Source organism: Onychostruthus taczanowskii, unplaced genomic scaffold, assembly GCF_017590055.1.
Source record: "Onychostruthus taczanowskii isolate IOZ18803 unplaced genomic scaffold, ASM1759005v1 scaffold24, whole genome shotgun sequence".
In the NCBI taxonomy this organism is placed as follows: Eukaryota; Metazoa; Chordata; class Aves; order Passeriformes; family Passeridae; genus Onychostruthus; species Onychostruthus taczanowskii.
In genome coordinates, this window is record NW_024499684.1 from 4669263 (window position 1) to 4691342 (window position 22080).

At 40.7% G+C, this 22080-nt stretch overlaps 1 protein-coding gene across 2 annotated transcripts in view; it reads left to right on the forward strand.

Moving 5' to 3' along the window:
• The window catches only part of FNDC3B (fibronectin type III domain containing 3B), a 149599-nt gene extending 128448 nt beyond the window's left edge, over nt 1-21151 (forward strand). For both annotated transcript variants that reach the window (XM_041405889.1, XM_041405890.1), the window contains 3 exons: nt 7704-7870; nt 10648-10775; nt 17869-21151. In XM_041405889.1, the coding sequence (XP_041261823.1) occupies nt 7704-7870; nt 10648-10775; nt 17869-18180 (607 nt within the window). In that variant the 3' untranslated portion in view covers nt 18181-21151. The remainder of the gene's footprint in view (nt 1-7703; nt 7871-10647; nt 10776-17868) is intronic.
• The last annotated feature ends 929 nt before the right edge of the window (nt 21152-22080 follow it).

The following is a 22080-nucleotide window of genomic DNA, read 5'->3' on the forward strand; positions in this document are numbered from 1 at the left end:
TTCCCGGTGCAAATAGTCTCTTTTGAGCTTTTAATTGGTAGCCATTTGGACTTGGTACTCTGCTGAATCTTCTTAGCTGTGAATTTGACTTAGAGTCCACACGAGCTCCCAGAGATGCAGAGAAGCTGCTCCTCTGGATTCTCTGTGCTCTCTCCTCCTGCCTGAACTGAGCCATTCCATGAAAATGCTTCCTTTGGTGCTTGGGTTTGGAGCAACTAGCCCAGATAATTCCTGAAATGAACCAAAGCTGGGGCTGATGAATCCATCCTGGCGTGGGCATGGCAGAGGAGTGGGATGGGTGCACTGTTGTGTCTGAGCAGCTGGAGCTGGCAGGTGCTGGCCGTGAGATCTGTGTATTTGTTCCCTGCCTGGCAGTCTCTTTTTGCTTTCCATTGTGTGCATTGATCACAGTGAGAGATGCCCCTGCAAGGTCCAGTTCTGTACATCCAGGAGAGCTGTCATCCCTGCTGGACAGGGAAGGGAAGGACAGCCCATGCAGGAGCTGGTAGGGGCAGCAGGGGGTTACAGAGGTAGGAGTTCCTCTCTGAGATCATTCCCATTAAACAAACCCTCCTGGGACTGAGGGGTTGCTCACCCCTGTGTGTGCTTGGGGAGAGTGCTGGAATACAGCTCTTGGAGCACCACTGGCCTCTCCAATTGCACAGTAAACTGTGCACATATGAGGGAGCAATTAAATAGGATATTTTAGCTGGGAGGGACGTGCAGTCATGCAGTGTGACTGCCTGGCCAGCTCAGTGCTGGCCATGTTAAAGGATGTTGTTAAGAGCATTGTCCAAATATCTCTGTATCACTGTCAGTCCTGGGACTGACCAGCCCTCTAGGAAGCCAGTCTCTGGTGAAAAAATGACACAAAATAAATTATCTTGAAGGAAGTTCTGGTGTATTTTCTGGTTTGAAAGAGTCATAGGAAGGTGCCATGGTGTCCCCTCTGTTGGGAGAAGAGATGGTACTTGATTCAGGGAAAGAGATTGTGGTTTAAAACATGGATAACTGAGAAGTGACCTCTGTCATATTCCTGGTCTTTCAGAGAACATTGTGACTGTGAGACATCTGAAATTACTGATAACAGCTTTATATTGAAATCCCTCAATTCAATATTATTGTTGTCCCTTCTTTGGTTTAAAAGCTGGAAGCTACCTTTAAAATGCTGTTGAAGTGTTCTCACAAGCAGAGTTATAAAGATGAGTGAGTTCTTTTAAGAAAAGGAAATAATCAGTAAGTCCCATCCTGACCCAACAGCTTTAATGGCCTTTTGGTAAAGACTCATCTCTGACTTTATGTAACGACAGCCAGTGCTCTCCAGTGTGTCCTGGTCATTAAGGAGTGTTTTCAACTTTTCCTTTCTGTAATGAGGTGTAACAGGCCAGTTGTTGGAGACGAAATGTTTCATTGATTGCAAGACCTGTGAAGCAAAATACTTGGAAATTTTCTGGCACTGATTAGTGTAAGGGCTTGAGGAGGTGTGCACATCAGAGATGTACCTGCGTTAGCTCCCATTAGCTCTTCGGGGTGTGACATTTAGGAAGATGAAATTAGCATCACTTGTCCTTTCAATTATGGCTAGCACTGAGTGGGAATGAAGAAAAATCTGTTTCTGGAAAGCTCAGTACATAGAAACGTTAGTTGAGTGTAAGTGACCTTTATGTAAGGAGGACTATGAAATTCCTTTCTTTTTTAAATCAACTATCAGTTGTGACTTCATTTTCTAATTGTGGTAATGTGAAGAAATTTATTTTAATGAAATTTCACTACTTTCCAGAATACTATGGATTTTTTCCTCTGTGGAACAAACAAACCTAATTAATGTTGGTGGTTTTTTTCCTGCTGTACTGGTAATTAATCTTTAGTTGTTCCCACAACTAATTGCACCTCTTAGTGTCTTAAAATGCTCACAATATCCAGTCTGAAAGGGAGAATTAGCAAGTAAATTAAGAGTGGGTCATTTATCAGTTGCTTGTGGTTTTTTTAGATGACTGTATGTTGCAGCTGAGGAAGTTGTGTGATTTCTGTGTATGTAGAGCATCACAATCAATATATACACATGTAATTACATTTTAAGGGAGAGCCATTGGTAAGGTTGACTAAAAAGCATCCTCAACATATTCTTTAGAAACATAATGTAAGGATCATTGACAGTTTCCCCACATTTCTGTTGTCTTCAGTTAGTAGTAGCAGGGAGTGGTTGGACATATGAGCCTCAGCCTGGGTGTTTGCTCTGCCTTAACTTGAAGGCAGAATAGAAACACAGAGGGATGAGTTGCTGAATGTGCTGCCCTTGCTTGATGACTTTTGCATAATCATCCCCTGGTTACTGCAAGTTTCAAGCAGTCTAATTAAAAAATTGTTTACACTCCTGATTTGATCAAGACAATTTACACCCATTTTAAGAGCAATTACTGTTATGTATTAGTCCTACTGGCTTGTGAAATTCTATTAAGATACAAAATCAGATAAGCTAACATATCCTTGCAAAAACCTGCAGGAAAAAATCATTTTCATATTGGGTAAAAGAGTGATAAAAGGAAATTAAGCATGAGCACCAAGACAGATGGCATGCTACAGTTTGTACTGCAGGCCTGGCTAGATAGAAAGTTAATGTTCAGGAAAGTTTTCAAGCTAAACTGTTTTCATATTGCTGCATTGTGTAGGTGAGTATTGCTGTTAATAATAGTGATATTTATATTAGCAGCATTCTGATCAGATACCTGGGGCTTTGCAAATGAAAAAGAAGAGGGAGAACTGTTCCCAAGTGTGAGAGTTAACTTGTTAATGCATTTTATCTTTCTTCCTGGAAGGAGGAGTAAAGCAACATTTGTAGTAGGTGTGAGTTAACTGTATGTGTGTCATTATTTGGAACAAAGTGAAGCCTCAAAAAAACACATTAAATGTGTGAGATGAGGTGTTTCAGCTGTGAGGAAGCTGGCAAGACACGGAGTAAGATGCTGTTCCATAAGTATATTCAAAAAATCCCTGCTTTGATAAGAAATAAAATTTTCTCTTTTATTTTGATCTGTGCACATCTGCAGGTACTTCAGACTTCATGGGTAACTGAATATTCCAGACAGCAGATCATAAATAAGAGCAGCATCTAGACCCAAGATTGTCACTGTAATAAAAACTATTTTATACACATCTGTAGCAACCTTCAAAGAAAAATAACACCTTGATTAGAGTAATGACTCTCATATTTAATCTCTAAAGTGTGATGGAGGCTCACTTTAGTGTAGCAGGATCACACTGGCCAGTTTTCCAAGGGCACATTTTTAGGTTCCAGCTTCCCTTTGCTGATGTTGGTGAAGCAGAGGCTGAGCTTGGCTCCCTTCTCCAGCTCTGCCCAGGTTCCTGGGGCTGTCACAGCAGCAGCTTGGGTACCATGTGCTCAGTGAGCATCATTTGAGGGCCCATAAACTTTGTTAAAACTCTGGGAAAGTGGCTCTAATGCTGCACAGGGAAGATAAACACATGTAGGGCTGTAAGAATATTGGTTTGCTGCTCTGAACTCTGTTCTCTTTTGGTTTTAGCTTTAAGTTCACTCTTATTTATTATTGTTGGTTATTGACAAGGTCTTGTAGCTGCCTCATCATCTACTTCTTCCTGACTGTGTAATTTCAAGAGGCCATTGGGTGCTGTCCCTGATTCCTCCCACATCTTCCATTCAAATGCTGTTAATTCCCATTTAAGCTGTGCTCAGTATTGCCCTCCCTGCCTGTTCCTTGCCCCCCAGATGTGGCTGCACACAGGAATCTTCAGTCAGGCACTTGGCTGCTCTGTCTTCCATTCCTGTTGAATGTGCCCAGATGTTCCTTGCAAAAAAAGCAATTTTTCTTGTTGTGGAAGAGCTTCTGTAGGCTGAAATACTTCAACTCTCAATAATTCCAGACATCTGACAAGTGACTGTCTGTTGTGAATGTGGGTTACAAACTCAAATTCAGCAGCAGAAGACAGATAATCTAGTAGAAACTAAAAATCAATTTTTGGCAGCAAGTACCCTTTGTCTAGCCTGCAGATGTGCTAGATAATTCAGGGAAGAAAACCAAACTCTTCCCATCTGACTGTTATCACTTCTCTTCCTGCAGTAAATGTGTAGATAATGTGATGTAGCATTAATAATATTAAAAGAGCTGTTGGTTTGTGAAGTTCTTGTCATTTAGTTTCTAATTAGGCAGTTGCCTTTGTGTGCTGGTGTGAAGCCTCAGGTCACCAGGTTGGACTGTGTGTTAATGATGCTGTGTTAATGATTTCTCTCCAGCCAAAATCCTGACATCTGACCACATATTTTGAGAGGCAATGACAGAATCATTCAAGGCTCACTCAGCCTTTGTGCCTTCCTCCAAGATTACCATCTTACTTAATGCTGTACAGTAGTATTTCTTTCAAATTAAATTCTTGCAAGAACCAACAGATTACCAAAATACAAGCAAAACCCAAGAGTTTGAAAGGGAACCTGCTGCTCAAAATGTGCTGGGAATTAATGAGCAGAGGTGCATTCATATTCTTCTGCTTGACTGGAAGTGACTGAAGTGGAGGAAACAAAATAGCTGTGAGATGCAAAATACTTCCAAGAAGATCTTCACTGGGAATAAAAGGGTATTGATGAAAAACGAACAGCAGTGGTGTCTCCCTAACAATTGCAGTGGGACACGATGTTCTCTCTCCTCTGCTGTGTGCAGGTGAATGAATAATCTGTGGCTGATGTGAGAATGTCTGGGAAGGGAGAATTGGGATGACTCTGTGAGATGAGGGAGAAGTAACCTCGGGGGAGTGCCTCCATCCCTGGAGAAAGTTGCTTTCTTTTTGGTCTCTGCTGTTAATTTAGTGGACAGGAGAGGCAACACTGCAGCCTGGAAATTAGAATAATCAGGTTTAATTCTGGATGGTGAAAACTTTGAAAAAAAAATACAGCTGTACTGAGAATTCCAATAACCACAGAGGCTGAATGTTTTCAAAGGCAGGGTGCCAGTTGAGGTTATGGAGCCTTTTGTCTTTTGAATTCAACTGAGATTTGAAAACGTCTTGTTTTGAAGAAGGTGAGAGGGAGATAGAGCACAGGGAAGGTTTCCATACACAGATTAAGTCAGCTTTTCAATGCATAAGAGATTAAGCCCTTGCAAGCAAGCTCAGAGCTGACTTGAGGCAATGTATGAAATGAGGCCTGGAGGAAGCACAGTGAACAATAACAGGCTTGCTAAGAAGGCAAAGGTACATAGAGCTCATGTTCAAATGTGCTTTTTTGTGCAAAGTAGATTTAGATTTTAAAGATGAAATTGCAATCATATGTTATCTTAGTTTAAGATAGTTTTTAACGTATGCTTGCTGCCTCACAGGAGCAATGTGCAGTTACACTGGTTGACTCAACTCTAAGTTCATTGTGGTTCTCCAGCAGAAAGCCCAGGAGAGTGAAAAAAGACTGCTCCTTACCTATAGCCACCTAAAACAATTAACTACAATATTTTTTAAATTAACAGAAGTAATCCTGGAGGATTATGAAATGCCTACTTTACATATGAGGAAAATACTACCTTATCAAAAAATCACAGGTATTTTGAAGTTTCATTACGTGCCTTACATCATAATTGCATCTTCAAACACATTACAAAGCATTAGTGTCACAGTAAAGCCCAACAGCAACTGAATTTAACTGGCTTGGCCATCAGTGTTTCTTCTTTCAAAACTGGAAGCCCTCTTTCTTCAGAGGTGGTCAAATCTCGGAAGTTTTAGGTGTGCTTCCATGGCAGTCCTGTGGTGCAAGCTTCTTTGTAACAGTTAATGCTTTCCTGACAGATATTTTTAGAGACAGAGAAGTAGAAATGAGTGGAGATGGGAACAGGATGGGAGTACTGGTATTAAATGAACTGGGAGTGTTAGTCCAGTTCCCAAATGACAGAAGGAGCTCAAATGTTTTTCCAGATCAGTTCCTCAGTGTTAGGAAGTGTTAGTGACCTCAGTCATACCCAAAAGGTGGAGATGTCATTTGAGTCATTGCTATTGGCCACATGAATGACTGTAAATGTACCTTAGGCCCAACCTGGGGTGAGGGTGTGCTTGTCTGTTACCTGGGAAGATAGATTTATCCTCCCATGCTCACCTAACTCCACAAATGATTGCAAAGAGGTCATTCGTCTAAAACAGGCATTGGATCTTTTTTGTTCTCTGTTGCCCTTGGACCAGGGTCAGAGCCCAATCTCTAGACTCCTGTGTGTAGTGCAGTGATTTCTGAGCCAGCTGCCTGATTGAGCTGCAAGAAGTGCAGAGGGAGAGTGTCTTGTCTCTTGAGTCTTAATTCTGTCCTGAGTATGTGTTCTTTGCTCATCTCTCAGTGGATCTCAAGAAATTTTATTCCATGAGCACAGGTTTGTGTCAGTCTTTTGAAACGTGCTGTGGCTGCTTACGTGAGCCTCAGAAACGTGGGATAGCAGGGAGTTCGTAAACTGGGTAAGCATAAGGTTAGGAAAACAATTCTTTGGAAATTGGCTCTAAACTCTCCTCTTAAAAACTTGTGGGCACAGATCTTTAGTTTCCTATCAAGGTGTGGGTCTCACTAAACTCAGTAGTAAGTCACATTAGTCCTCAGAGTACATTTCCAGCAATTTGAATTACCTGAATATTTCCTTTTATTACAGATAATTCCTGATCTCTGTTTGTACTTACATGGATTGCAATCATAAAGTAATACAAATTGATTTCTGTCCCTGAGAGCTAATAACAGACCCAGTTTCTTTGAAATGCTCAAATTGGTTGTACTCTATCTCATGCAAAACCTAAGGATAAAGCTAGCACCTAGACAGGGAGGTCAAAGGAAAATGTCTCTTGGCTTCCTGCTGATTTAAAACCTTCTGAAATGGTTAAGATATTTGAATTAGGGTGCTAAATAATAAAAAAATAGTATGTGATCCTACGCAGCAAATTTTCTGTTCTCCAAGGCCAGGACTATTGCGTGCAAGATGTTCCCTGGTGGAGGCTGAGTGGATGGATGCACGCACAGTCTGGGTGCTTCCTCTCACCCCCACTGTGCCCAGTTCCTGGGGGTCAGGGGTTTAGCTAGAAATTGCTGGCTGACATACAACTGTTAGTGAAAAACATTTATCTGAGCAGAGCAATAGAAAGTAGAAGTCAGATTCTCCTTGGCACCTGTATACTTTTTTTTTTAAAGGACATTGATTTTGTTCAGTATTACATTATTGGACAGGTTTGTGTGTGTTCTTGTTTAGTCTTGTCAGTGGAGGTGTTTTGGAAGATTTCACAGATGACTGCAAGACATGGTCTTTGTGTCTTAATATGCAAATGAAGTCCAAATCCATTAAGGAGTCAGCATACTAATTGTGTTTTCATCATGCATGTAAACCAGCAGCACACATGGTGTATTGTAGCAGGACACAGGCTGAATCCATTTTGATTCCATGGTGGTGGGGAACCCACTGACAGGTGTTCTTCCTGTTAATTCATGCAACCATTTTGCAAGGTAAAAGTAGTTTCAAAAGGGACAATGAACTTCTGCTCTCCCTGACCTCCTCATCATCATCAGTGTATTATTCATGGGACATTTTTATAAGTGTGTTTAAGAGCCCTGCAGGACACTTGGTGCCAGTTTTCACAAGATTGATACTCCAAGCTGGTAAGTGCAATAACCAGAAATGTCAGTGCCACTCCAGTGTAACTACACACTCTCATTTTTATTGTTTCAGGTTTATCCCAATTTATAGGGGACCAAGTCACACGTACAAGATACAGAGGCTGACAGAATCCACCTGTTACTCGTTCAGAATACAGGCAGTCAATGATGCTGGGGAGGGACCTTTCTCAGAAATCTGTACCTTCTGCACAACTAAGTCACTCCCACCTGCAATCAAAGGTATGTAGTGTGTTTTTTTACATGTAAGTAACTTGTAAATATTTATGTGATTGCTAAGTATGAGGGAAGGTTGTAAAGTTACCATAAATATGTAATAATACTTAGGAGATCCAGTTTGTGCTGACTGTAGGTTTCTCTTGAGTTGTGAAGTTACTTAATGGTGGGAAGCTAAATTACCACCCAAAAAAAGTCACACGAGCAACATAAAGGTTATGTCAGCCACTGTTGTAATAAGAAACTGGTCAAATGCTGTTGCTGTCAATAATATTTACCAGGGGATTGCTCTGGATTACCACAGCATTTATACAAGGGATCAAACAGCTGTACTGTGTGTATGTACCTACCAACTTAAGCTTTAGTAAAGTTTAATATTTTTTTTGTTGTGTATTTGATATCCAATGTAGACCTTCAGAGTTTATTTTTCCTTTAGTATATAAAATTAATTATGATATATTACATATAGAGCATTAGACTTAGAACTCAGCATGTGTTCCACTAGAAGAACTAAATGGCCTAATTAAATGAAGTTTTGTAATGAAATGTCTTTTACTGTGTGTAAATTTTGTCCCAAGTAATTATGCTCCTGAGGAGGAGGAGGAAGGAAGGAAGGAAGGAAGGAAGGAGCAAAAGTAAAACCCACAGTGAAAGATGTTTAATTATAAAACTTCATGTAATTAGGCTTTTTGTTCTAGGCCTAATTAGTCCTTCTTTGGCCTGTTACAAGGGCAGTGGGTTTGCTCTGTGGGTTGACAGATCAGCTGAGCTGAATCAAATGCACCTTTTCTCCTGGGTGCTGAAGTCTTCCCTGTCAAGCCCTGTGACTTTCTGAGAGAAACGACAACTGTCAGTTTGTCAGAGAGGTTTTGTTTGTTTCTCTGCATTTAAAATCCAGCTTTGGTGATTTTGACACATTTTGTAAGCAAATATTTAGAGAGGGGAGAACACCGCTGGGGGTGCCTTTCCCTGCTAAGTCAGTCACTCCCGGGGAGAAAACACTCTGCAGCAAATACCTGTGTGTTTGAGGGTAAGGATACTTAGCCAGGGGTGATTTATCCTGATCCACACCTTTACACAGGTGTGAGGTGTGCTGCCCAGCCAAGGGAAGGGAGCTCGTGTGACATGACCCGGGGTGCCACTGTAGTCACACTTCCATTTTGTTGGCTAAAAATCCATTTTATTCAGTTCACCTCACCTAGGTGTTTGTTTTGAACTCTCAGTCTGCCTTTGAGTCCCTGTTAAGTGTGACTCGTCCCCTGGGCTGAGTATCAAGCTGAGAATCAATGGTGCAAATACCAGGTCGTGTGTGGGCTGGGACCTCAGGTACCTGACAGAGCACTGGCTGTGACAGAGAAAAGGGCATGACAAAACTGCTGGTGAGCACTGCTGAGGGGAGGTGATGCCATGGGGAGTACTGGTCTGATGCCAAATGATAGTGTTGATTCCCTTCTGTGCTCGGAGAAATACAAAGGAATTTATGTGATAAACTTAATTTGGCTTTTTATCTAGCAGAAGAAAGTGTGTGTTCTCTTATAAGGTCTCCTAATTACTCTCTTAGTGATGCCAGCCCTAGAATAGCTTTGTTGTTAATGGCAGTGTTTTGTAAGTGGCAGACAAAAATCTACATGTACTGAAGTGAGGGATGGAAGGAGAAGGAAAAATAATTGAGATTGTTGTCAGCTAAGATAAAGGCTTCTATTATCAGTCTCTCAACACTAGCAGATGTGCAGAGAGAAGTAAATGGATATTGATTACATTTGGGCCTTCATGATTCAAGTGTTCCTCTTGGGAAGTAACAGATCAGTCTAAAATTTGTGTAATGTATGCAGCAGCATTTGTTTCTTTGGTAGACCCTCCTGTTGTCTGTTTTTGTGGGGTTGGGGATCTGGATTGCCTTTAACAAGCTCATGTCCTTGCACGTGCACGTGTTAACCACCTGATGCAAGTGTTCAGCACTCTTGTTTCTCCCAGTTTTATTCTTTTTTTTTTTGATACTGTGCTTCCTGGCTCTGCCTGATCAAGAGGTTGGTGAACCCTGGATGCTGCTGCAGTTTTTTTCATGCCTTCCAGTGGCAGATGCTTTGTTGTACATAAAAATGTGCTGCCCCTGTCTGTGCTCTGCTAGACTGACCTGTGAGCTTGCCATGGGTCAGCATCCCTTGGCTTTCAGCTGGTGAGAGAGCCAATGCCAAGGACAGCAGCCTTGTAACAGCTGACAAATTGAATTTCTCAGGAGTTCTAGTGAGAGCACTAGTCTTAAGTCTGGCTAGAAATAGCAGCTCTGATCAAGTGGGTGTCAGTCTCAGAGTTATATTCAAGTCCAAGTCTTAAAAATTATGCTTGTCCTTTTGCTCTCCAGCCTGGACTTCATCTCTAATGCAAAAGATTATTTAGCTTCTCTTCTCACATTCCTTCTCCTATTTTTCCTGAATGAAGTGTTTGATATTATTGCTCTCTTTCAATGGCATGTAGCATGGGAGGGATGTGCAGGCATCTCCACTGGCACAGGTGTTTTCTCAGAACTTCACAGAACTGCTGCTTTTATGAATGCCTGTGTAATTTGTGCATTGGCTTCTGCTTTGAAAAGATCAGTGCACAGCACTGCAGTTAAGTTTTGAAAGTTTTCTCTAAACCATTCCTCCTTTGTAGCAGCACACAGAGCTGACAGGTAAGAGGTGCTGTAGCCTTTTTTAAATGTTCTGGTATTTTTACAGTGCTCATAAAATAAGATTTTGGTGCAGTCTTTATATTAAACATTAACACATTTCCTCTTATTGTAGCCCCTCGAGTGACACAGCTGGGAGGAAACTCCTGTGAAGTTACCTGGGAAATGGTCCCACCCATGAAGGGAGATCCTGTTGGTTATGTTCTGCAGGTGCTGGTTGGAAGAGAATCTGAATACAAGCAGGTAGGGAAATGGTCTGGATTTAATATTGTTAAATTGATGGCATAATGGAAATGGTTTTGAAAATCCACTGTGCTGCTTCTTTGTACTGTATTGAATTACACCCTATGATGATGTGTCAGGTGCACTTTGGTAAAGGCTGAGTCAAAATTAAGAGCTGTAATGGGCTGTTTTCTCCCCTAAGGGAGTATATAGAACATCATTATTTTATTGGAATGATCTGTGTTCTTTCTGTGGTTAATCACTATTTTTAACTGTACTAACCTTTAAAAAGTTACAGTTCCGTCCACCCATGCTTGACTCTGAGCTGGCTGCTCTTAACCATTATCTGGAGGTGAGATGAAGTCAGAAGGTGAATGTTTCTAAGCCAGTTCCAAGATTGTCCATCAAGGTTTTCAGTCAAGTACACGTTAAGTGGTTTGTTCATCTGTCTCATTCCTGTCTGAGGTTTTGATGCACGTGTAACTGCTGTGTATCCTTTCTGTCACTGTGGAAACAAAGGCAGTGAAGTACAGCTGATCCTTCTTTCCTTTGTCTGGATTAGACATCACAAGTGGATACCTCCCCAAAGCCCCTGAAACAGAACAGCTCATTCACAGTTAGATCTTTTATTTCATCTATCACACCTCTGGCTGTGTGATTTGCACTGCACTTCCTCTGTGTGCTCTCTTTTTCCTGTGCTTCCTTTCATTGTCATGCGGATTCCAAATAAATCCAAATTAGGGAAATGAGATACACTATGCTAATTAGACTCTTATGCTGTGCTAATTAAACTCTTAAAAATACGTATAAGTTAGTGCTTTCTTTGCAACTGTGTCTTTGTTCCTCTTCAGGCTGTTTTTGAGTGCTGCTGTGAACTAATGAATTATCAAAAACAGCACGAAAAATGCAGGACAGTTCATGGGGGCAATAAAGATTCAGAAACCTAATGATTGTTTTTGTCAGGAAACATTTCTGGTGCTGGTGTAGGTAATGAAACCCCTGTGTACTGTGTTGGCCTCATAGTGGCAGTGGCAAGTGGATAAGTGGAGCCATTTTGCTCTTGGCTGATGTCCAGAGTGGTTTTGGTGTGTCACCTCCAGGTACAGCTTCAGTGAACGTAGCCCCGGTGTTTAAAATGTTCTGGAGTCTTTGGGGAGAACTGGGCACAGCTTCATGTTCCTGGCACATAAGTGGTGGCTTCATCTGCACAGTCCAGAACTTATGGTGTGAAAAAAACAGTGGTGAAGGAAGTAAAAAATACTTTCAGGGTCTTCTTATGTTGGAAGTCTTCATTTCTCATGAGGCACGAGGCTGACGCGGGGTTTTTGTGTGAGTTCTAACTCCCTGGAGGAGGTTCCTGACTGGGATGCTCCAGGTGACACTGGGACTTTTCTGGCTGATAACCAGCCATGGGAAAGAGAGAGACTTCCACTGTTCACCTTCACACAAATCACCTTTGCCCATCAAGATGTTTTTCCTTCATCAGGACTGTGGGTGGTGTCTCAGCACTGGGGCACATCCCTGTCCATGAGCTGCACTGGCTGCGTGCTCTGAGCTCCTGTAATGTGCACAGAAGATAAAATACAGAAACACCCTTCAGTGATTTTTCTGGCTAAAACATTTCACCTGTGCTTTGACGTGCCTGTGATCACCTGTTACTATTTAACTGCAAAGTACTGGCACCAGTACGTTCATTAATGTTAGTGATGTGTTAATTACCTTTGAAGTACAAGTCCTAAATTTATTTTTAAATATGTCTTGTTCCCTGCAAGTGACAAATATATTTTGCATATGTATCTAAAGGGGTATATTATACTAGAAACATTTTGCAAATAGTTTTGAAGGGTGGCACAAATGAAATACACTCTAGATTTTCAGGCTATTCATGGAATGCAATATCAGCCACTGATTTGCTTTTGGGTAAAGCTGTCCTTTCTCTCTAGACTGTCACACCTGAGCTGTCTCCCTGCCCTGCACCCCAGTGTTTGCAGCCCTCCACAGCCCAAAAGCTGCTGATTTTCCACCATTTGATCCAGCAGAGGTGCTATGAAAGTACTCAAAAGCTCTTTTTTCCAGACTGGGACTATAGCCATCCCTGCCCTCCTCTGGGAGAATATTTTGTAAATATTGCTTTGCTGAGAATTGCCTGAAGAACTAGATTTGCTGGAGCTAAACAGATAACACTTGAGCTCCCTGGAGAGTGTATTTTAAAAAATGCCAACAACTCCTTTCCTTGTTTCTCACACAGTGTGTTCCTTTTTGTGTATTTGTGTGCCTTATCTGTACAGATAATTTTTAAAAAGCAATGGCATGGGACAATTCTTTTTAGGAAATCACATCTTCCTTATTTATCAATCGGGATGTAAGCCACAGGAGATTCCATGAATCAGTGGCCTGGATTTGTTTTTCTGTTTCTTGCACTTCTATCCAGCATAGCTCACTCAGTCAGAATTTATCTCCAAAGTGTATTAAATTGTCTCTGTGTTTGCATAGCTTTAATATGGATTTAGGAGAGTGGGCTGGGCTGGGCAGCACCTGCAGGAGCTGCTGTTTGGGATAACAACTGGAATGCCCAGCAGCCTAAGGTTTGGTTTCCCAGTTGAGCAGCTCTGGGAATGGAATCACCCAGGAACCAAATTCTTTTAGGAGCTGACCATGGGGAGTGAGAGCTGAACTTTCTAAAGCTTCTTTATCCTTAAATTGTTTGCCACTGAAGCAAAATGTTCTACCTTTGAGATTTCCAAGAATTTGGAGGCAGCAGTGTTTCATCAGCTTCTGCCACGTCTCTTCTGAGAAAAAAAAAACTGTCTCCAAATGCTTTCCAAAAGAACAGTATGGGTAGGGTATACTGAGTGTGTGAAAATCCCCTAGCAGTTCTCAGGTCTGCACTGAGAGGTGGGTGACTGGGAGAGCCCAGTTGGCCTCACCAAGCTCTCGCTTTAATTATTGGATTTTTATTTGTATTATATTGTGTAGACATACACAGAATATCTGAAGCACTTTAGTGAACTGATTAGTTCTGTAAAGCTTAGCCAAAAATTTGGTTTTCTTCTCTATTTTCAATAAGTCAAAGGCACTTGTGCTGGTCTGTGCCAGAATATGGCGGAATTACACAAGACGTGTTGGCATTTAGCTTTACAACCCAAACCATTCTCTGATTCTTTTTATCAGTATGCAAAATAGGCTTTGATTAACTGTTAAAGACATTGGCCATTGCATCTGGGTCTTTTTATCAGTATAAAAAATAGGCTTTGATTAACTGTTAAAGACATTGGCCATTGCATCTGGGTGCAGCAGCCAGGTGAGGTTACCTTGCACTTTCCAGTGTGTTTCTTATAGGGCAATTATGGCTGTCATTGTTATTGTTTGGAAAGGAGGGAGATGGGGTTGGAATTATTTAATGAGATCAGTGAAATTGAGAAATCCTTGCCTGCAGGAATTCTCTGTCTCTCTAGCTCCATCAGTAGGATCAAATACCATAAGAGTCTTCAGCAGTTTATTACTTGTGATGATATTTCCATTGAGAGAGCCAGGTAAAAAGTTCATCACATTTTATTGTATTCTGAAGTGTCCAAACCAAAAAGTTTCAGTTTAGGAACTGAAAGTGATAAATTAGACAGGCACTTCACTTTGGCTTGTTGGCCACCAAAGCATAATGTGCTACATATAAAATAATATTGCTGCTTCATAGAGTTATATTTGATTTCACATTTGTTTGGCAGATTTAAAGACCTTACTCATAGTTGTCAAGGGTTTTTCTTGTTGTATATGTGAAGTCCACTCACAGAGTGCAGCAGTGTTTACAACCAAGTGTGTTTGTGCTGGAGCATCCTGCGACAGCCCTGAGGAGGTGCTGCACCCCCTGGCAGAGGGCACAGAGGCTGCTCTCAGGAGTGGGTGACAATTTAGTAATTGTTTGCCTTTTGTTTGATAGGTAGGTCCACTGAGGTAAATACACATCAAACCACTGAAAGCAGCACAATTTCCATAACTGTCTTAGTGCTACTGCAGGAAGTGCTTTGTCTTTATCATTGGTGAATATTAGTTCACCTAATCTATCTACTTTCAACAATTTTTCAAACTTCCCTTACAGATACACTCTTCTCTCACTTGGCTGTCTGGCTTTTTTCTGAGAAGTGCTGTTGAATAGCTGGCTTGAGTGAACTTGGCTATCAGTACTTGTTAGGCTGTAATGAAGATATAGGACTTTGATTTAGCCAAGCCTGGCCTCCAGTTGCACTGGTATTCACCACCCTGACAGAACAAAACAAGTAAAAATCCTAGGTTTTTGGGGTTTTTTTACTGGACAGTAATTTTCAGTGCAAAGATAGGTTTTATATATGGAATTGCTAGTATCTCTTAAATGTAATTTATGAAGTTTAGATTGTAAATTTCTTTAATTAAATGTCATTATTTGGATTTTATTGGGATTTTTTATTTTGGTTCAGAAGTGGTCATACTGGTTGCAAAGGTCTGTTTGTGGCAAAGGCGTGTAGAGCTTTTCTGGCTATATGTTTTGAAATTAAATTATTAATTTCAGCAGCACCAGAAAGCAAATCTTGCTGACAGTTATTTTGTGAGGGCTTGGAGTTGCCCTGACTGAGAATCTAAAGAAATGGAGTTAGGTGGAAGAATCCTGACTCAGTCCTATGGGACAACAGAGTTGCCCACACCAGTGGGTATTAGAAATGGAATTTCTGTTGGAGAGCAGAATGGCAGAGGTGTTCTTGGGATGGGGGCTGCTTTGCAAACAGATGTTTCAACCCTCACATCACTTCTGTGGGCTGCCACAGCACTTTCAGTTTTGTTTTCCCTGCAATTACTGTAACCCAGTGACTCACTCCTCATTGGCATTGGGAAGACAAAGACCAAGAGGAAAGGCAGCCATGCATGGCTGTGGCCAGTCACAGGGGTTTGTGGGATGAATTTCTTGTATTCCTGTCACTTGACCTGGAGGGAACTTCCTGCAAATGCTGAGCAATACTTGAGCAAGGCAATGTTTATTTAAATGTTGTTTCTTGATCTGTGCCTCGGGTCCAAGAAACATGAGCCAGTTAGAGGACTTGGTCTGGAAAGCCAGACTTGCCATCATTCAAACTGCATTTGGAAAAGCTGTGAAAGCTGAAAAGAAAAGTCAAATGAAAGAAACACTTTAATATTTTTGTCACAGACCTTCTCAAAAAATCAGCAACCAACTGTTTAACCGAGAGATGAGTCTCAGGGGCCAGCAGGGCAGGAAGGCTGGGAAGCTGAGCTCTTTAAGTGGTCTTTAGCTGAGCAGGTTTCTTCTCTTTCCCTCTCATTTCTTACTCCAGAGTAACACACAGGAAGTCCTCTATGGGCTTGGGACTAATTTCCCACTTGCTCCCCTTTTCTAAGATGAGTTCTTGCCTCTGGGAGGGCAGAGATGCTCTCAGCCTTCTGCTCCCACAGCCAAGAGAAGGGAAATGGTAAATGAGCAGAGAAGTCAAATGAAAGAAGCACTTTAATATTTTTGTCACAGACCTTCTCAAAAAATCAGCAACCAACTGTTTAACCAAGAGTTGAGTCTCAGGGGCCAGCAGGGCAGGAAGGCTGGGAAGCTGAGCTCTTTAAGTGGTCTTTAGCTGAGCAGGTTTCTTCTCTTTCCCTCTCATTTCTTACTCCAGAGTAACACACAGGAAGTCCTCTATGGGCTTGGGACTAGTTTCTCACTTGCTCCCCTTTTCTAAGATGAGTTCTTGCCTCTGGGAGGGCAGAGATGCTCTCAGCCTTCTGCTCCCACAGCCAAGAGAAGGGAAATGGTAAATGAGCAGAGGAAGAAGTATCTGAAGTTCTTTTCAGGATGTTTTTTTCCCAGCAGACGCAACTTTTTTCATTTCATAAAATACCAGTCTCAACAGCCCTCCATTATATAAATTATTTGTTTTCAGAGTTTGTGAATATTTCCAGTGGGTTTTTTTTTCCATTTAAGTCACAAAATCGTCTCAGATACTCAGTTTTTTCTTTCCTTTCTGTGACTTGTGCTCTGAGTCATGTGGTACCTACATTTGATTAACATAAATAGGTGATGGGTTTGGATTAGTAAGCAACCAAATATAATGCAATCAAGAGGAAATTTTTCACACCTTAATAATATTTTATTATTTCCACAGTTCTGAAAGTGCAATTTCTGGCAAAATTGCTGTTTCTTGAAAGAAATGTCAGGGTAAAATACATTAAAATTACATTTGCAAGCGATTTTGCAACTACACATTGAATGACTTCCAATAACCTCGTTTGCAGGTTTTCTTCCTTTTGGGGCCAGACAGAGTGATTATGTCCTAGACATGTTTTAGGCATACAGTCACACTTTCAGAGGGCAGAAATACGTTTGTAGCATTTATCACACCCACAGAAGATTAGCGTGTGCTATCATTGCTGCACTGAGTGATGTGTTTGTTGTCTGTCCCTGTGTGCACTGTGTTGAGACTTGTTGAGAAGTCCTCCACCTGCCTCTGTTTTTCAAAAATCTGCGTTGACCCAGTGAGTTCCTTCCTTTGAGAAGTGTTTCCTTAGAGACTTGAGCCTTGGAGAGGTTACCTAGAACAGAGGCTGGACAGAGTTAGAGAATTAAATAGGTATTTATTAAAGGCCTTCAGCAGATACACCTTGGGCAGTGAAAAAGCCCCATGGAGGCTACACCCAAGATGTACGATGGTCGCGGTATGCTCAGACAGAGGTAGTTTTGGTTTATTTGCATATCAGAGGTTAATTGTCCAATTACAACTTCAGGTAATGAAGTCACATTCCCCCAGTTCACTCCCCCAAAATTAATTTTTGTTTATACTTTTCCGGGCCTGAGGCTGCAATGACAACCTTGGTTCTCAGGCCTAGAGGGATTGTTTTGGTTGCCCAGACTGTGGAGAGGCCTTACTAACATTCTGTATGAAGTTCAGAGTTATTTACTAATGCAGGAATAGATTCACTAGCTCAGGATCTGAAAACCTTAAAAGCTTGCGTAAACATAAACATAAGGCCTCAGACTGAACTTGCAGGGCGAAACCCCGGCGAGCCCTCACGCCGCCGCACCGTTTGCCGCCGCAAAAGCGGGCCGAGCTCGTGTCTGACCGCGCTGCCTGCTTTGTTTTTAAAGGTGTACAAGGGAGAAGAAACCACATTCCACATCTCAGGCCTTCAGGTGAACACAGACTATCGGTTCCGCGTGTGCGCCTGCCGCCGGTGCCTGGATCCCTGGCAGGAGCTCAGCGGCCCCTTCAGCCCCTCGGTGGCCTTCGCGCTGCAGCGCAGCGCCCTGGTGCTGGCGGGCGAGCCGGGCGGCGCCGACGACGCCAAGGCCAAGGCCATGGTGCCCACGGACGAACAGTTTGCGGCCCTCATCGTGCTCGGCTTCGCCAGCCTCTCCATCATCTTCGCCTGTATATTACAGTACTTCTTTATGAAGTAGGCAATTCAACCGGAGTTTAAAGTACAGATTTAACTAATGCTACGCATTATAATCCACACATTTATTCAGATATTCCTCCTTTTTCTTTTTTTTTTTCCTTCCTTTTTTTTTTTTTGTTTTGAAGTCCTTCGTTCTACCATGCGTTTTATATACTGCTCTTGTTTTTACAGTTAAAGATAAATCAGTGTTTTGATGCACCTTTTTGAAATTCAGAACTAGGAAGTGGTCAAACTGGAGAAACAAGCAAACCAGATACCAAAAGCAAGATTTTTTTGTTTTTCCTTCAAGACTTCAAAATTGTCAACAATTTGCCTTTTCGATGTTGGTTTGGCTTTTTTCACTGAAGTTCATGCAGTCTCTTATTTTATCTTACTATTTAGGAAATTTTAATAATGAGTCACTTTTTTTGTCTCTTTCCTTCTAAACATTAGTCACAAGTATGTATAGTGGTAAGACTAGAATACAGTGTTAGTCAAGTACCAGTTTTTCCTTGAACAGTATTAGCAATGTTGCCTACGAATTATTCACTACATTTGCCCCAATTTTTCAAGATAAAACCTAAGTTGTTATTTTAACTGTTTAGTGCATTTAAATTGGAACAACATCCTGCAGTTGAAAAACCTTTTTAGTTGCCTGTTATTTTTACAGTTACAAACACTATAAACTGCCTGTATAAGAAATCAAATAACCAAACTACGTATAAATTATGAAGCATTATAGATCTTTTTTTTTACCATTTTGATTCCTAGCAGTAATTTTAAGTAAGAGGGCATTGTGCAATAGTTAGTTATTCCCATGTTCAGCTATTTAAAAGCTGCTTTAACTTGTCTGTTTGTCACTGTATATAACTATTCCTAATCTAATACTAGATATTATTCTATTACGTTCAGCCTGATTTATATGATTCAAGCTGGTTACAGCTTACTGCCTCTACTGAATTAGGTGAGATTTACACTCAATGGAAGCAAACGTTACTGTCAGTTGATCTTTTTTTTATTATTAATATTATTGTTATTTTTTTGGAGGGGTATCTATTGTATGGAACTTTTTGGAGGTATCAGAAATCACATCTGTTTGTTTTAAATGCCTTAGAAGGGTGTCTATGCTGTTCTTACCACAGGGCTGATTGAAATAACCTGGCAAAACTGAGATGAGAGTCCTGCAGAGGAATGGTCCCTGCTCTGGTGGCAGTGTCCCCCTCCTGCCTGCCCCCTCCCAGACACATTTTAATCCATCGAGACACTAGATTTTTAACTCTTGAGTCATGGGGTTATTTATATTAGACAACATTGTGCAAGTACCTCAGGGACATGAATGAGCTGGAGGTGCAAATAGATTCCAAAAGGGTGCAACAGACACAGTGTATTTCCCTGCCTCTTGTTTTTGTATATTTTTGCTACTTGATTTTGCTTTTGTCCTATCTTTTTTGTGCTCTGTCTCCATCGTCTAAGATTCAGTGTCCTGTACTAGCATAATATTCCCTTAACCAAAGTAATGGGGAAAAAAACAACATTATTTTTGTTTTTAGGTTTATTTATACTATATACTGCATACAGTACTTTAAATACCAATTACAGTGCAATCTTTTTATTTATTGTAAAAAAATAAAAAATAAAAAGTGTACTTATGTACTAATCTAATCCCCCTCTCCACCCTCCCCATAGCATGTTACATTTTGTCTGTTTTATACTGTTGTACTTTAGGTCAACTTTTTACCTGGCAGCATTCCTAGTATTATTAATCTTCTTGCATTTTCTTGTTGTTTTGAAGATGGGAGCATCTAGTACATTAAATGCCAAAAAAACCCCATTATCAGTGATTCAAACGTTTACATGTATCCAAAAAACAAAATCATCTCTGGAAAGAAAGTGCTAAGATCAATGAATTATTCTGTGTGCCTCTCTAGATGTAGCAAATATTAGAAATGTTCTGTATTTTGTTATTGACTATAATTAGTTTGATTTAGCCTTGCAAACTAATGGCATTGAGCTAAATATATATATTTTTTTGTTTTTTGCCAAAGTCATGGCTTGTCAAATTTATTTACATCTTATTTAAATTTATTTGTGATATGAAACTCTGTGACCTTGCATCTGTATTTTGTGAGCAAAAGTATACAGCTGTTTTCATTGGAGGGGAGAAGAATATTTTTTAAAATGATGAAAAGACCGCTAGTTTGGAAAAACCCAGACATTTGAATAGATTGCCTTTTTTTATTTTTGGTATATTGTTTCAGCAGTGCTGCTATGAAATCTGAGCTTGACACCTTTTTTTTAAGAAAAAAAAAAACAAAAACTGCTTTAATAAAGAAAGGAACAAAACCCAGTGTGCTCTAGATTAGCAATTTTGAAAGTTTGAAATACGAGTGCTACGACAAGCAGTGAGCAGACGTGGAGGGGAGAACAATCATTCACACTTTTGAGTGCATCTCTGTCACTGCTGATGTGTTGGGTCCCTTGTAACCCCACCAGCCAGAGCCCCCAGTCCCATCTGAGCTTTTGGCAGATCCTGCTGGAGCAGCTGGGACAGGCCCAGTGGATTTGGCATTTTTCAGCCTGTATCTCCTGCCACAGTGATCTGATTGTCACCTGTGTGTCAGTGACAAAGGTCACCGATGTCACACCCTTCTGTTCTGAGGGATGTTGTCCCTGACCCACCACTGCTGATGCCTTGGCCCTTCCCAAACCTCCTGGTCCAGCAGTGGCAGGTGTTGGATCCAACTCCAGGGCGCTCTGCTCTCACAGAAATCACCACCACCAACAGAGGTAGAATGAAACACTAAGTATTTAATACCCTTAAGGAAGGAGAGAGATGTTTTTTATATTGTTCTGCCTTTTTCTTTATGAACTTGAAAGTGTTTTCTAATCCTGTTTGTTGGCTCCAGTAGCTCAGTATTCAGTGTCACGATTGAGAAGTGCCCTAATTGAATGTGTATGAACCTTATCCTTGCACAGTTCTTTAAATTGAAAAAGAAAAATAAAATGTTTTTACCTCACTATGGGAACATACATTCCAAGCTTTTCAACTTTAAAAAAAAATAATCAGAAGTTTTCTTGTATTGTAAATTTTAGACTATTTCATATGCATTATATTAAAACTGCCATATCAATTTTAATGTATAGATTTTGCAAATACTACACTATGTATGTAAGACTTAACTGTATCTGTAGTGTATATGTAATATATTTATGCCCAATAAATGTTTTAATTCTTTCTGTTTTAATTCTTTATTTTAATTGAACACAGCCCTTTGGGTCAACGTGGCCTCTTCTGGCAGGTCAGTGTTGTTGTGCATGCTGGAGCAAGGGTGGGAGCCCTGAATTTACTTCAGGATATTTCTGGTCTGTAATTGGAGTGATTTTTTTGGTTTTTGAAGAGCAAGTTTATAATCTGAAAGGTAGATGTTCTAATGACTTCTTTTAAACAGCTTGCATGAAAAATTAAGGATTTATATTTCTAGAAATATACCTAGGTTTGTTATCTCTTAGTAATTAAACACTTGAAATACTAGAGCTTTTAACTTAATTCTGTGCAGTAAATTAAATTCCTCATCATGATGAAATAATCTAGTATGTATATGTGTTTCTTGTAACACATTCATGTTAATTTTTTTAATGCTTTTCTTCAAGTCACTGCATAAATACAACAATTGATTTGTTTGCTTTTTGAATTACTTCAGTTTACAGCATGAGTGGGGTTTTCCTAGGGGAATACGTTTTTCACTTGGTTGCTCACCTTTTTTATTTAAGCAGTGCTTGCCAAGACAATCTCTTTAGCAAAATCTCTTAAATACATCTGTAAAATAATAATTTGACATCTGAGGAGATCTTTTACTTTCACCGGTCTTTGATTGCCAGGGGTGTCTGCAGAGATGCTGGAGGGCAGTGAGAGCCCATGGGA